Below are 16938 nucleotides of genomic sequence, written 5' to 3'. Positions count from 1 at the left end.
TGTGCAAGTGACTCGGAGGGACTCCCTGCCTCCATCTCCACTGCATACTGCCACAGTCTGTTTGGGTCCTCTGCCTCGTCTTCCCCATTGCCCTGTCGTCCATCTGGCTGCTCCTCCTCTCCTGTCACCTGTGTAGAAAAAACACCCATTTCGCTACACATTGCTTGTGCTCCAGTGTCCTCCTCCTCCTCCTCCAGTTCAGCCCCCACAGGGCTCATGTGGCCATGAGATCTAGGTGCCACGTCTCCAGTCCCCTGATCAGACAGATTTACCAGCATCTGTTCCAGGACATGAATCAGTGGAATGACGTTGTTCACCCCGTAGTCCTGGCGACTGACAAATAACATGGCCTCCTCAAAGGGCCTGAGCAAACGGCAGGTGGCACGCATGAGCTGCCCCTGGTTGACATCAAAGTTACACAGGTGAGTACTCCTGTCCGCATGGATCATCAATAAATCGTTTATGGCCTCTGTTCGTATAGTCTGTTCAACATATGGAGGGTAGAATTCCAACGGATGGAAACGTTGTATATAAGCCTATGTTGGGGGATGCCATTCTGCCACTGCAGCTCAAGGAGGGTGTGCATTGCGGTGTACGAGTGGCTGAAGTGCATGCAAAATTTCCTGGCCATTTTCAGGATGTCTTGCAGATGGGCGGTATACTTCCAGAACTGCTTTACAACAAGATCGAACACATGCGCCTTGCAGGGCGCATGGCTCAGCCCTCCTTGACCCAGCGCCGACACCATGTTCTTCCCGTTGTCAGTCACCATGGTTCTGATTTTGAGTTGTCACAGAGAAGAAATGACGGCTTGGGACTCTCCACCTCGGCATGGCACAAGCCATCTGTTCTTTGAAAGGTGCAGAGTCCACCATTTGGAAAGGTAGGGACTGCAGCACCAGCAACTTGGCCAGGAGCACATTCAATTTCTGCACCTTTGGATGAGTGCACGCATACTGTTGTCTCTTTGCAATCGCTTCGGTGATCGATTGCTAACGGAATGACTGACGAGGAGTAGGAGCAGGAGCATCAGGACCAGCAGATGATGGGAAGGACAGAAAGCTCCTTTCGTATCAAACAGCATTTGTACCCCAATAACAAGAACGGTTTGCTGGAATTACAGAGCTGTATAATAACAATTTGCCCAGTCAGTGCAGAAAGATGTAATAGGATTGTTCCTATTATCCAGGCTGAAAATTCCCCTACTGAACCCTGTTCTGCTTGAATACTGTGGAATAATTCCTCCCTATCCTTTCCCTGAACTTCTATACAGCAAAATAAAAGTTTTCAAGTATTTCCTAGCACTGTCCCTATGTATCTCCCTGCACTAAATACACTGGAAAATGACTGAATCCAAGATGGCTGAGGCTATTTATAGGGCTGTGACATCACGGTAGTAGAAAGTTCTGCATCTTTTACATTCCTCTGAATGAAGCTTGAAGAAATATATGTGTTTGCTGCTAAAATGATGCTCTATTCTAATCAATGCACCTGCTTTTCAGTTTCTGCTGTGTGTGAATCCAGCCTAAAGGCTGTAGATGTCAACTTGGTTTCCAGACTGTGCTGCCAATCAGATTTTTCAGAAAGAAGCTTACGATATATGTAGAAAATCTAAAAAGAGAGTGATCAGAGTCGTTGGCGTGAAATCCCCTTAAACACCATCTCATGATGGTTTCTTTTTTCTTTTGTATCAAAATATGCTGAAATCGAATTGAATTTATGCTAAGCAAATCCCAGTAATCCACAAAAGAAACAATGCATATCACTGTACGTTTTACATAGTCTACAAGCTATCATGGAAGGATCACCATTGTGTATCTCAGGACTGTAGCACGAGTAGTTTACAATGCTTCCTTGAGACGTCTATTAATAAAATAAACTGTCACTCCTATCTGGCAATCCATTTTCATTTTTCTATTCCTTCAAGGGAATAGTTTTCTTTGCAGAAGTATAGATTTATCTTTATAAAGGTGATTTTATGATATTAAAGTATTTCATCATTATGTAAACTGCATATAATGTTTAGACTGATAAAAAATAATCTATTACAGTGCTTAAACTTTATCAGGAAATGTAGTTTAAAAATATCTGAAATTAAACAGGTTAGCTGTACTGATGGAATATACTTTCAAAACGACTTCATGAGGTTTAATCCATCTTTGTTACTGTATGAATAATCCTTACACACTGAGTCGGAAGACAGACTTCATTTGTCTGTCAGGGTCTCGGTGGATATTGCTTTTCATTGTAAAAGAAAATAATGTCCCCAATTTTAGGTTTTTAAAATAGCACATCCATTTAGATCTCCCTGTCTACCATCAAGTATGGAGAAAAATTACTTTGGGGAACAAGATGAAATATGACAAGCAAACCTCTGTGGAATCCCAGCATTTGTACTTTTATAAATTCTATTTCACTTAGATCTAATTATGGGAAATTTTATCCTGCATCCTCTCAGAGTTGGGGAGAGAGAGCATATGGGACCTTCGTGTTGTAGATTTTAGGTAAAAATGTTTTTAAAAATCTTTTAAGCATATGATTGACTTGCTAGGTGAGTTTTTTTTATTTCAAATATATGTTTTGTATAGGAAAGTATCAAATCTATTTGAACATGTCATTCTGAAATTATTTATATTTTTAATCATCATGAGCATTTTGTCCCCATATAGGTCTAAGGCTGCATGCACACGGCCTTATGTATTTTACGGTCCGCAAAATGAGGATCTGCAAAAAATACGGATGATGTCTGTGTGACATCCGTTTTGCATCCATTTTTTTGCGTATCCATTGTAACAATGCCTATCCTTGTCCGCAAAAAGGACAAAAATAGGACATGCTCTATATTTTTTGTGGGCTACATGAATGGGTACACATCTTATCCGCAAAATAAATAAAAATGGAACGGACAAGGAAACAAAATACGTTTGTGTGCATGAGGCCTAAAAAACTATAAAATCTTTCTAGTGGTTGGAGATTCGTTTTTCTTATACAGAACGTTAAATACCCAGTGTAGATAAAGAATTAAAGTGACCCCCTAAGCACCACCTTAGGCTAGATTCACATAACATTTTAGCAGGGGTAAAAACATATCTCAATGGTCTCCTGCCGCACCCCGTTCCTAGTACATGTGAGTCATTCACTTACATGCAATGTAGAATACGCAATGCCAGATTTTTTACGAATTTCACATTTTTTATTTGGTATATTGGGGATTTTTTATGAATTTCCGTTTTTTATTGGATATATATATATATATATATATATATATATCAATGGGGATTCTGTCATGGTTTAAAGTGCCCGTTTGTCTATATCTGATAGGTTTCCTGCAACTGCTTCAGAATCCAGATGATTATTATTATTTTTTTCACATAGCATATCTATTTTGCATATTTTTTGCATCATTTTAATCAATGTCTGTTTTTTACCTGATCAAAAGTATGTTTAAATGGTGTGCTGTAATTTGATTGCGAAACAAGCTGAAAGTTCCTTTACCTAAGTACTGAATATAAAAAAATTGTAGAAGTCTGTACATTATTCTGCCCTTGCTGTAAAAGAAATATCCTCTCCATGCACTAACCTACTTTCTGGTGTGCCTGTGATAGGAATGTGTTATATGCTACAGCCAATCTGTTATCCCCAGTTTTGTGGGATATTGCCTCAGCACCTGCGCAGAGCATATCTCTGAGGCAATAGCCTACAAAAGGGAATGTAATGCACAGATGCAAAGCTGATGGTGCCAGCGTGAAATTTGGAGCCACATCATCATGATTTCAGGGGCAAGGTGAGGAATCCTTGGGTGGTTAGGGAAGGAGCAGATATTAAAGAAAGGTGGCAGCCTTGGGAACTTTGAAAAGCAAAGCCCGCCAGTGGATTTGCATAGTAATAAAAATAATTTTTCTGGACATTCAATGACCACCAAAATAACATACGGGTATGTTTAGAATGCTTTTACCATGTGCTGATGGACATTGCTAGTAGTTTAATGAGTGAAAAGTCCAAGACAGACTCCCTTTAAATGATAAAAGTCTGACTGTCTGCACCACTACATAGAGCGAAAGTATAAAATATATGCAGTAAGTTACAGTATTACAACCTTCATACGCAAGTGTTGGCTTTAGGGATTTTATAATCTAACTCTATGCCTTTGCAGGGTTTCTTTGCAGGGTTCAATATAAGAACTGTTGTAAAAAATATACTATGAAATTAATTAGCAAAAAAACTCAGAATCAAGAACAAAATTGTGTCAAAATGTAGATATTTGTGTCACACATTACTGACAAAAAAAACGCAATGGGCACGGAAACAAAATACGTTTGTGTGAATGTAGCCTAAGTATCATGCAGAATATCTATTTTTTGGACATGCAGAATATCTATTTTTTGGAGTGTATTAACTACAAATCCTAAATACTGAGATGCAGATTAAAACCTTAAAATGAAGTACTCCTTTATTAAGCAGAATTTCTATCTTTAAAGCGCATTGTTATTATAACTATGATTAAATATACAGAACTGTACATAAATCATCAAAAGTTTATCCATAAAGTAGGACAATGATTCTTCTGGAATTTATCATTCTGCTATCAAGAGTTTAAAATATAACACTTAAGGGAACTTAAAGCTCAGTGTGAAAAAATTGTAACTTGGTAAATGCCCCAGTGTAATCAGACTATTCCGTGTCTAATTAGAAGAGTATAGTAATCCCTAAACATTTCTTTGCTCTTGATAGGGAAAATGAATCTCAGTTTTATTGCCATGAATAACACTTCATATAGGAAAAATGATAGGTAGGCAAATTGACTCTAATGCATTTGACTGTTGGAATGTCCTAATATATCATAGGCATAAACAGGATACTAACATTCATGGTTGTGTAAAAGTGTGCAAATATGTAAACTTATTTATGTGATGGAACAGTCATGGAATACAGAACTTTATTAGGTCTGTCTCATGAATAGAGAAGCTGGTTCAGAAACCAGCCAATTGCCACCTGTCGGACTTCTCTAATCCCTAGTAATAGCTCTGTCTTGCCTTATATTGTAATTTCACATGCCGGCCATAAATGGCTTGCTGATCATATAATGCATGCACAGACTCATGACAACCACTTTACTTAAAAGGGAGTCGCTAGTAGAGGTACTTCATTCCTGAGATCTATTTGTTCTAGTAGAACATATATAAAGGGGTAAGGTCATAAAACAGTTTTTTAATCCAAATATATTATTATATATTAATTTTCATGTATATAAACTTTTTTTTTTTTTAACAAGTTACCTCAGTGACTGCAAAGCTTCTCTTCCCACAAGGTACCACTTTATACCACTTGTCATGAAGCATGTCCATGTATCCACTTGATTTATACTGGCTGACAAGTTCAGATATGTTTGATGTCAAAGGAGAGTTTGGGGGAAGACCAATGCCATAACCTAAAAAAAAATATATATATATATAATAAACTAAAGCTCCATAGTAGTTTGTACTTTGGTGCCCTATCAAATATGGATCATACAGTACAGTAACATACCTATGCATGCAAAATGTAAGCTTCATTGCAACATTTTGAGATACAGTACATTTATTGTTAAAAAATATATATTATGGGGGTCAGAATATGGTGATGTAAAAAAAAAAATTGCCACAAAGGGAACACTGTGGGAACAAAACCCATAAAACGTGGGGGAATTGCATTTTCTTTTCCAATTACACCCCATTTGGAATTTTTCCCCCGCTTCCCACTACATTGTATGCCATATTAAATGGTGGCATTAGAAAGTACAACTTGTCCCACAAAAAACACACCCTCATACAGCTATGTGAATGGAAAAATAAAAAAGTTATGGCTCAAGGAAGAGAGGGAAGAAAAATGAAAACCCAAAAACGAAAAAACCTCCGGTATCCTAAGGGTTAAGTAAATATTATTAGGTGAGCTATCCACATTTACCACTGTATGATATTTTAGCTAAACATATGGTCTGATTATTTCTCTATTCCACAGTCCACAGTTCAGGTTGATGTTTAAAGCATTTGGTTTCCATTGTGCCCTTACCTGTTTTACTGGTTTCTATATAGACTAGCCATTTTTACGGCTTTGATACATGCAGTGTGTATATAGGTAGGATATTTAGCAACAAATACTGCGTTGGAACCCTACTACTTATATCCCGTAGGTATCAGTCCTGGGAATGAACTGTATACTTAAAGGGGTTGTGCCACAAATATTAATGTATGCCGTCAAACAGATATTGCTATTATATTACCTTCCCTAAATATTACTATTTATCAAAACTGCCTTATTCTAAAGTTATTAGCCAACCATTGCGCCCTGTGGAAAATCAGTTTTGGTTTCTGTTGCTGTACGTCTGTAGTGGATCCTTGTAATACAGGACGCACAAGCTTACAGTGCTTCTTCTCCATCCCTTCAATAATCACATCTCTATGTGCAGTGTCAGTTACATAGTCAGTTATGGGGTGGATGGATGGACAGACAGATAATAGACAGACAAACATAATGATGAAATTTGTTCTAACAAATGATGGACGTTAGCACAATTTGTGTCCGTTATAAATTCAGTTACACTGAGCATTTGAATATGTGGTGGTAGCAGGGGCGGATTGGGAACTTAAAGTGGCCCCATGTTGTAGGAGTGTAAACATAAGTAAAAGGGGTCAGCAATACCATAGCAGAAAATACCACATTCCACAGTGCCTCACAATATATTGCCCCAAAAGCTTTCCTTCTGTGTTTGCCATCAATAACTACCATTTTCTGTTCTCCAGATGTCTCTGATTAAGGTATGGAGAAATTTTATACAAACGTATTTGTGCCTGTCAGTGTGAAGGCGATTTCTTTAGGACAGGAACCTAACACTAAATACTACCTGTTACAGGGCTGAGATTCAGTCCTGTTTTGATATTTAAATTGGACTAGTGATGAGCGGCAGGGGCAATATTCGAATTTGCGATATTTTGAGAATATTTGGGCGAATATTCATCATATATTCGAGAATTTGAGAATTTGCTATTATTTTCTTGATTGCAAAAATTGGCAATGTAATATGCATGTATTGCGCGCGCAATACAGACGTGGGTCACTGTTGCTAAATTTTTCAAGCTGCAAGAAGTTTCCTGAGACTGGAGAAAATGGTTGGCATGGCAGAACATTACAATAGCTTAATATGCAGATTGAGTGCTCCAATATATTCGCAATTGCACAAATCAGCAACTAATGATGTGCATGTTTTTGCGCAACACGTGCAACTTCACATATTAGCAGGTCTGACTACATATTACTGATTGGCGCACTAAGTATTGTTGTGAACTTGTGACATCACAGCACTATGTCTGTATGTATGTCTGTAGCATGTATGTATGGACAGCAGAACATATCAAACTACCTAACACCCTGCACTAGAACCTATCAGCTACACTATATCACGATCTAACCTACACTGACTATCTCCAACTAACTATCTGTATTATATATTTAAGCTAACTAACTATCTAATGTAATTAAACAGTAAAGCACAGAGCACAGCAATGTCACTGCTGTCTCTCTCAGAACTCCATTAAACTACAGAAAATGGCTGCTGGGGAGGTTCTTATATAGTAAGGGGTAGGCAACTATCCTATTGGTTGCTAGGGATGTTGCTAAGCTCAGACAAAGACATTGAAGCCTTCTCATTGGCCCACAAGCAAGAAGGGAGGTTATTGATGGAAAAAAAGAAAAATTATATATATATATATATATATATATATATATATTTCCAATATGTTTCCATCAATTTCTGACCTTTTCCTATGAACCAGACACCCTCCCCTCTTCATAGCAGGGGGTGCCTGGTATAATGCTCTGTTTCTCCCATTAACTTCCATTGTGCTTGGGTTCTCTGCCGAGCACCCGAGCATGCCAAAGTGTTCTACTCGAGCACCCAAGCACGTTTGTGCTCGGTCAACACTATTAACTACGTTGTACTACAACATATACAAATACTTTCAATATCATGGTAATATCAGTATAGATCCACCATGTAACTGGCCTATAGTCTAATAATATAGACAAAAGATACTTAGCCTTAGCATGTATGGTGGTCCCACTTCCTCCATCTAAACCCTCACAGGAAGCTGGTCTGCCCAGGAATGGCCCAGTGGCTAGGTATATTAACACCTGCCTCCCCTAATTCATTGCACCTGTGATGTAAGCACAGGAAGGGGCGGGGTCATGACTATGGAACCACATGGCAAAGTGATGTTACTCACTCAACCATGTGTCCAATTTAATGTTGGGCGCGAATATTCAAATCGCGAATTTTAATCGGGAGTATCACCACTTTGAGAATTTGCGAAGATTTAGAATATAGTGCTATATATTTGTATTCTCAAATATTCTAATGTATATATATATAGATATATATTAGAATATTTGAGAATACGAATATATAGCACTATATTCAAAATCTTTGCAAAATTCGCGATTTAGAATATAGTGCTATATATTCGTATTCTCAAATATTCTAATATATATATATATATATATATATATATTAGAATATTTGAGAATACGAATATATAGCACTATATTCTAAATCTTTGCAAATTCTCGAAGTGGCGATACTCGCGATTCGAATATTCGCGCCCAACACTAAATTGGACACATGGTTGAGTGAGTAACATCATTTTGCCATGTGGTTCCATAGCCATGACCCCACCCCTTCCTGTGCTTACATCACAGGTGCAATGAATTAGGGGAGGCAGGTGTTAATATACCTAGCCACTGGGCCATTCCTGGGCAGACCAGCTTCCTGTGAGGGTTTAGATGGAGGAAGTGGGACCACCATACATGCTAAGGCTAAGTATCTTTTGTCTATATTACTAGACTATAGGCCAGTGACATGGTGGATCTATACTGATATTACCATCATAGTTAAAGTATTTGTATATGTTGTAGTACAACGTAGTTAATAGTGTTGATCGAGCACCAAAGTGCTCGGGTGGTCGAGTAGAACACTTTGGGATGCTCGGGTGCTCGGCAGAGAACCCAAGCACAATGGAAGTTAATGGGAGAAACAGAGCATTATACCAGGCACCCCCTGCTATGAAGAGGGGAGGGTGTCTGGTTCATAGGAAAAGGTCAGAAATTGATGGAAACATCAATGAAATGGTTCGGGAACAGCATGGGGAGGATGTCTGGATGCATCTTGGACTCGCAGGTCGCTGCTGGGAACGATGTTGTCCGAGTAGTACTCCACTTTTTCAGACTGACAATAATACGAACCAAACCAAAAATGAAGTCGATTTTAGAGGAAAAATTGTTAGGAAACATTCTTTCCTGTATATTTACCTGTATATAAAGTGCAAGTGCTGCCAAAAATTACAAGGAAGAGGCACTCCGATACAACCTGTATATCACATAAAGGAAGGCCTCATTCACATTGTGTTTCAATTGTTCAGGTAGTGGGACTCCTACACTCATAAAGCCTATGCAATAAGTGAAAGGGCTGCCAAAAATTACAAGGAATCGGCACTCCAATACACCCTTTATGACACATAAAGGAGGGCATCATACACACCCTTGAAAAATTATGATTGATGGCCTGCTGGTGACCCTCAAAAACATTAGGCGCAAGGGCCTGCTGGTGACCCTCTAAAACATTAGGGGCGAGGGCGTGCTGCTGATCTGACCATCTAAAACATTAGGGGTGAGGATCTGCTGCTGATCTGACCATCTAAAACATTAGGGGTGAGGGTCTGCTGCTGATCTGACCTTCTAAAACATTAGGGGTAAGGGTCTGCTGCTGATCTGACCTTCTAAAACATTAGGAGTGAGGGTCTGCTGCTGAGCTGATCATCTAAAAAATTAGGGGTGAGGGTCTGCTGCTGATCTGACCTTCTAAAACAATAGGGGCGAGGGCCTGCTGCTGATCTAACCATCTAAAAAATTAGGAGCGAGAGCAGCTTAATAAGCATGTTGATATGATGGAAGAGGAGGATGACGAGAAAAGGAAGATTGAACCATATATCCTTTTTTGTGGTGGAAGGTGTGCATGGGAATACAGTGTATTCAATAAACCATAAAGTGCCTTTATTTTCAGCCGCTTTCCTCTGGTGGAGTAGATAAGTCAGGGGCAATCCAGGCATTTTTATAAGAGTCAACCTGTCAGCATTTTCAGTTGACAGTGGGATGCGCTTATCAGTCATTATGCCCCCAGCAGCACTAAATACCCGGTCTGACAAAATGCTGGCGGCAGGGCAGGTCAGCACCTCCAAGGCGTAGAGTGCCAGTTCATGCCACGTTTCCAGCTTGGACACCCAATAGTTGTAAGGCACAGAGGGATCATTGAGGACGCTGACGCGGTCTGCTACATACTCCACCATCTTCCAAAACTTTTCTCTCCTTGTGACACTACGCCACGCATCAGGGTAAGGGTGCTTCAGGGGTGTCATGAAACTGTCCCAGGCCTTGGAGAGTTTTGCCTTGCCTCTGTTGGAACTGCTGTGTTTTCCACTCATCTCCCCTCCTCGGTTGTCCAAGGAACTATGTACTCTGCCGCCAGCGTTGTCAACTGGAAATTTTTGGAGCAATTTTTCCACAAGGACCTTCTGGTATTGCAACATTTTTCTAGTCATCTCCACCACAGGAATGAAAGATGAGAAGTTCTCTTTGTAGTGGGGGTCGAGAAGGGTGAACAACCATTAATGGTGTTGGCCAAAATGCGTATAACGCGAGGGTCACGGGAAAGGCAGCATAACATAAAGTCAGCCATGTGTGCCAGAGTCCCAACAGACAAGACTTCGCTCCTGATCCTCTTCCTTCTCTTTTGCACATCCATGCTGAACAGATGGAATTATCCTGCTATGGGTACTACCCTCTGTAGCGGAGGCAACTGTCTCCTGCTTCTCCTCATAATCATCATCCAATACGCGCTGAGAAGACGAACGGAGGGTGGTCTGGCTATCACCCTGTGTACTGTCTTCCCCCATTTCCACCTCTTCCACATGCAAAGTGTCTGCCTTCATTGTGAGCTGCAAGTGTTTCAGTAGACACAGAAGTGGGATGGTTACCCTGATAATAGTGGCATCGCCGCTCACCATCTGTGTTGATTTCTGAAAGTAGCGTAAAACCTCACATAGATCAGATATCCATGCCCACTCGTCGCTTGTGAAGAGCGGAAGCTGACTGGAAAGGCGACGACCATGTTGCAGCTGGTATTCCACTACTGCCCTCTGCTGCTCACAAAGCCTGGCCAACATGTGGAACGTGGAGTTCTAGCGCATGCTCACGTCGCACAACAGTTGGTGAGCTGGCAATTGTAAGCGCTGTTGCAAGCGTTGCCAGACCGGCGGCAGCTGTAGATGACTTTCGGAAATGGGCACACACGCGGCGCACCTTCACTAGTAGCTCAGGCAAATTGGGGTAGGTTTTGAGAAACTGCTGAACCATTAAGTTGAACACGTGGGCTAGGCATGGTATGTGTGTGAGCTTTCCGAGCTCCAAAGCCGCCACCAAGTTAAGGCCATTATCAGACGGGGATAGCACACCGTGAAAATTAGTGGCGGCTGGGGACTGAGTAACGAGGGACGGCCACCGCCGTCAGGCTGCGGAAAGCCTCGGTGTCCACAAGCCTAAATGGCAACATTTCCAGGGCCATTAATTTGTAATGGTGCACATTTAGTGCTATGGCCTGTGGGTGGGTGGCTGGGTTTTTTCGCTTTGGTTCAAAGGCCTGGGATATGGACATGTTTACGCTGCGCTGGGACACAGAAGAGGATGCAGTAGATGATGGTGCTTGCGAAGGTCCAGGTGCAGGGCGGGAGGCATCCGGGCCTGCGTATTGGACAGAGGATTGGCCAGCACGTAACACAGGGGAAGAGGAGGCAGTGGTGTGACCCAGGCATTCGAACCACCTATTCAGGTGCTTTGATGCCATGTGTCAGATCATGCTTGTGGTGGTGAGGTTGCTAGTGTTCACGCCCCTGCTCGTCTTGGTACGGCAAAGGTTGCAAATGACAATTCTTTTATCGTCTGCACTTTCCTCAAAAAAGCGCCAGACTGCGTAACACCTACTCCTTGGCAAGGGAGATTGCTGCAAGGGGGTGCTCTGGGGAACAGTTGTAGGCCTGCTTGGTGTGGCCCGCCTTCTCCCTTTTGCCACCCAACTGCCTCCTCCAGCCTGTTGTGGTGCTGCGGATCCCTCCCTCTCTGTACTGCTGTCCTCGCTCGGCTTGCCACCTTCCCAGGTTGGGTCAGTGATTTCATTATCCACCACATCCTCTTCCACTTCCTCACTCTGGTCATCCTCCTAACTTGTTGACCTAACAATAAACTCACTTATTGACAACTGTGTCTCATCCTCATCATGAACCTCTTGAGACAATAATTGCGGTTGACTGATTGACAACTGTGTCTCATCATCATCATCCACCTCGTGAAAGACTAATTGCCATTCCCCACCATCATCTTTTTCTGACTGTGGATGCTCAAGAGTTTGGGAATCAGTGCACAAGATCTCCTCATGTCCCTCTTCAAGCGGGCTTGGCAAGAGGGCCAAATCAAGGAATGGCGATGAAAAGAGCTCCTCAGAATATCCGAGTGTGGGATCACTTGTTTGCCAAAACTCTCCATGGTGGGAGACAGGAGGATCAGGGTGAGGATTCTGTTGACCAGACTCTTAGCTACTGAAACTGGACTTTGTGGAAGACAGGATTGTGCTTAACCTACTGGAAGCATTATCTGCTGCAATCCAACCGACCACCTGGTCGCACTGGTGTAACATCGAGAGTGGTGTCCTGCGCCACCCTGCAAACTGGGACATGAACCTAGGTATCGTGGATGAGTGTGTTTCTTGTGCTCTAGCAGCATGTACAGTTTCACTGTGCCCAGAGCCGCGGCCTCTTCGTGTACCATCAGCATCACGGCCACTTCCCCGTCCCTTACTGCTCGCCTTCAGCATATTAAAAGGTATATATGCTTGCAAGTATGTAACATGTGCGCAAATAAATTAGACTGAATATCACTGATATTTAGGATGGGCAAACATTATACAGGAAATGTAGCACAGGTAATGTTGTTGCCACCAGCAGTGAAAAAATTTGACTAAATGTCACTGATATTTAGGATGGGCAATCGTAATACAGGAGATGTAGCACAGGTAATGTTGCTGCTAGAGATGGCTTTGCGGTTTGCCCAGCGGTCGTTTCACGGCAAACTTTGCGTGTTCGCGATTCCCCGAACATGCGAACATATGGAGATATTCGCGCCAGCCATATTCTTTTACATTGTGAAGAACTTTGACCCATGACACATCCGTCAGGTGGTACAGGACAGCCAATTGAGACGTTTCAGCACATGGACATACCCCCTACCTTATAAATAAACCTGTTCTGGCCGCCATTTTACATTCAGTATTTTGCCAGTGTAGGCAGAGGTTGCTGGGTGGAGCAGGGACAGGCTGTTAGGGATACCAAACACTAGCTAATAGGGACACAAAAGTCATTTTAAGGACTGGTATAGGTGTACAATCGATAGGTGTGATACACAGAGGGGTGCAATATACTTATAATATACTTTTATAATGAGTCAAAAACACATAGATCTATATAGTGATCACCTGGAAGTCAGGGGCCTAGGGGCTAGGGGCTTACTAGGGCCATTTTTATATAGGGTAAGGTTCCGTACGGGGTCACTCTTATCAGGGCGGGTGGTCTGTGGTTAGGCTATCAGGGCCAGAATAGCGCCCCCCCTGTAGGGCAATATCAGGGACAGTTCTTTGCCCACCCTGTCCTTCAATACCACATCATCATCTAGCCCAGGAATAGATGTTTTTTGCTTTCCCTCCGGGATTCATGGATGTGCACTGGAACCCCCCCGGATTGTGGTAGGACATATGGTTTCTGATTTGGTGCCGCCGAGCACTTGTTATTGCCTATCACATCAATGCTTTTTGTTATTGCCTATCACATCAATGCTTTTTGCTTAACTTTAATAATTTAGATTATTTTCATTTTGAGAGATATATCTTTTCCATTCACACGTCCGCAAAATGGGTCCGCATCCGTTCCGCAATTTTGAGGAACGGGTATAGCTCCATTCATTTTCAATGGAGCTGGAATGTGCTGTCCGCAAGCGCATTTGCGGTTCCGCATCCGCATTTGTGGATCCGCACTTCCGCTTCCGTTTCCGCAAAAAAATCGCAAATTGCGGAATGCACATTGCCAGTGTCCGTGTTTTGCGGATGCGCAAAACACTTACGGACGTGTGAATGGACCCTCATAGTGACATTATTAAAGGTTACGTTTTATCTTTATGTATATTCTAATAGATTGCCTTCCGTGTACAATGTTATAATATACTTTCTATGTTAGAAAGTATATTATAGTGCATTTGTATTGTGCGGCAGTTGTGTGCGGTTCTGCTGCGATACCGCAGGTATATAGAGGGACAAGCGTTATTGGAACAAATAATTTCTACTGGTGTGATATACCAGTCGCCCCCCAAAAAAACAGATTGAAGCGGGTTGTTATATACCAATATACTTTCTTCATAGTGCATTTGGGTATTGTATAGTGCATTTGCGCATGCACGTACGCGAAGATTATATTGCCAATATTTTGCATTGAAAAAAATTATGAATGGAGATCGCAAATTCGAATAATACATCTGGTATGTCACTGTCCATGTTGTGGGACTATTTGTGCACTTCTAGTAATTATTTCTTGGCTGTAAATATGAGCTGAAGGTTTTTCAAGTTCGCCTGCCATTAAAATGAATGGGACCCGCCGTGAACTTGCGGTTCGCGAACATTTGATTGTGTTTGCGCGATCATGTTCGCGAACCGTCCTGGCAGATGTTCGTCCATCACTAGTTGCTGCCACCAGCAGTGAAAAAATTAGACTGTCACTGATATTTAGGATGGGCAAGTGTTATACAGGAGATGTAGCACAGGTAATGTCGCTGCCACCAGCGGCCAAACAATTGCGCTGAATTTCACAGCGCATTAATGTAACACAACAGATGTAGCAGAGGTTGTGTCACTGTCAGCAACGGCCAAACAATTGCACGCAATTTAGCGCAGGATGAACTAATAATATATATTGCAGCCAGATAAAACAATAGTCCATAAAAGGACTTTTGGGTCTCTAACACCTTTCACCAGTAAAACCCGCCTAACAAACAAACCAATTCCTGTCCCTACACTATCTGTCCCTTCTGCTGCAGCTCTCCCTGACTAAGACTGAGCCGAACCACATGTCATCGGGTGCTATATAGCACCTGATGACGCGTTCCGGCCAGCCAATCAATGAAATGGCATTACAGTGAGTGCCAGTAACTCTGCGCATGTTTATCGTGCTCGAGCACACGCGGTATTCGACCAAACACAGCAATATGCCGAGCATCGCGATGCTCGAGTAAAAAAGTGTTCGGCTGAGCATGCTCGCCCAACACTAGCAGTTAAGTAAAGGTGTATTTTATGTTATATCTGCAAGAGTTGTGTGTTATTCCTGGTTATACCAAGACAACATACTGTAGCTGTGGTATAAACTGAGAACAATCCCACTAGCTTGGGGGAAAAAGGGAATATTGATCGGTATCATCTGCTAATTAGGAATATTCCGTCCTTTTCATACCAGTAAGATCAGATATTGCTGTTGATAACAACTATTGATATTAATAAGCAATATCTATCCTTTTTCAATTGTGAGCCAGCCAGGAGACACTATTAATTATTAATATTCAGTATTGATACTAATAATAATATTTATATGCTTCATCAATGGAGAGCCAGGCCCAACTGTTAAATTAATATTTTTGCATTTGGGATATAGTGAAGTATTTGTTGACTATACTGTGAACTTAGATAGGTAGAAAGGCTTGGACAGATAACATAGGAACACAAGGTAGTGTAATATTGTCAGCCTAGGCTTTGCAGTTCAGGCAGGTAGCACTTATACATATGAGGCCAGATCAAATGTTGACTTTTACAGCAAACCTTCTTAAGTTTTCCTAGGATACTTGTGGTACGTTTTTGCTTTTCAGTTTTTCATGCCGCTACAGACTTTGGTAAAGTCTTGCTGGTCGGAGGAAGACGTTCCTGGAACAATAGGATCTTTCTCAAGCAGCTGAAAGAAGACAAAGTAGCGAAAGAAATACGAGGTCTGCAGGATAACTATGGCACCTGAACTACATTTTTTTAGATCAGGAACCGAACACTAAATACTACCTCCATTGGTGCCATACCGACCTCCATTGAATTTAGGGAATGCAGGTTCCACATGCATGCTGAGCCCACTCCATATTATACCTCTTGGTGCCACACTGGCCTCCATTATGTTCAAGGAATGCAGGCTCCACATGTATGCTGAGCGCACTTTGTCTTCCACCTCTCCTGGTGCCAAATTGCCTCCAATTAATACAGATGCAGGCCATAGCTGAATTCAGGAGGACATGTGTAGTCACTGGCTGGGTACATGAGTACTTGAGTCTCACAACATTAATTACCGCTGAGAGCTCATTATATATCCGGCCAGAGGCCGAGAGGGGGGCTTAGGCGGCCCCCTGGGCATTGGCCCACCGGGAAATATCCTTGTAAGGTCTATGGCCCCTGGGTGGTAGAAAATGAACTAGTTAGTGTCACATGTCCTGCTGATGTCAGGACACATCTCACTGCCCTACGGCATGATGGGACAGCAGACACATGACAAAGTGGGAAGTAGAATTAAAGCATGGGGGATAAGAGAAAACTGCAAATAAGGTAACTTTGAAAATAATTGAAAAAAAATAATCCAGTGAGGAATGGAAGCTATAGTAATTGATGAATATAAACCTTAGAGTGAAAATTAGGCAAAATTCCTTTAACATAAATTACAACACTATCATGTATATCCAGAGGTTTACAAATTTCTATGTGTGACTCATTTTATCTGTCCATTTTATTATGGTTGA

The 16938-nt window shown here is 41.8% G+C and overlaps 1 protein-coding gene across 1 annotated transcript in view; it reads right to left on the bottom strand.

Moving 5' to 3' along the window:
- GRIN3A (glutamate ionotropic receptor NMDA type subunit 3A) overlaps positions 1-16938 on the bottom strand; it is a 402162-nt gene that overhangs the window by 94454 nt on the left and 290770 nt on the right. The window contains exon 6 of the mRNA XM_040417275.1: positions 5277-5428. Coding sequence (XP_040273209.1) covers positions 5277-5428 — 152 coding nt within the window. The remainder of the gene's footprint in view (positions 1-5276; positions 5429-16938) is intronic.

Source organism: Bufo bufo, chromosome 2 (genome assembly GCF_905171765.1).
Source record: "Bufo bufo chromosome 2, aBufBuf1.1, whole genome shotgun sequence".
Lineage (NCBI taxonomy): Eukaryota > Metazoa > Chordata > Amphibia > Anura > Bufonidae > Bufo > Bufo bufo.
Note: the sequence above shows the minus strand (reverse complement) of the source record. Positions and strands in the feature narration are given on the sequence as shown.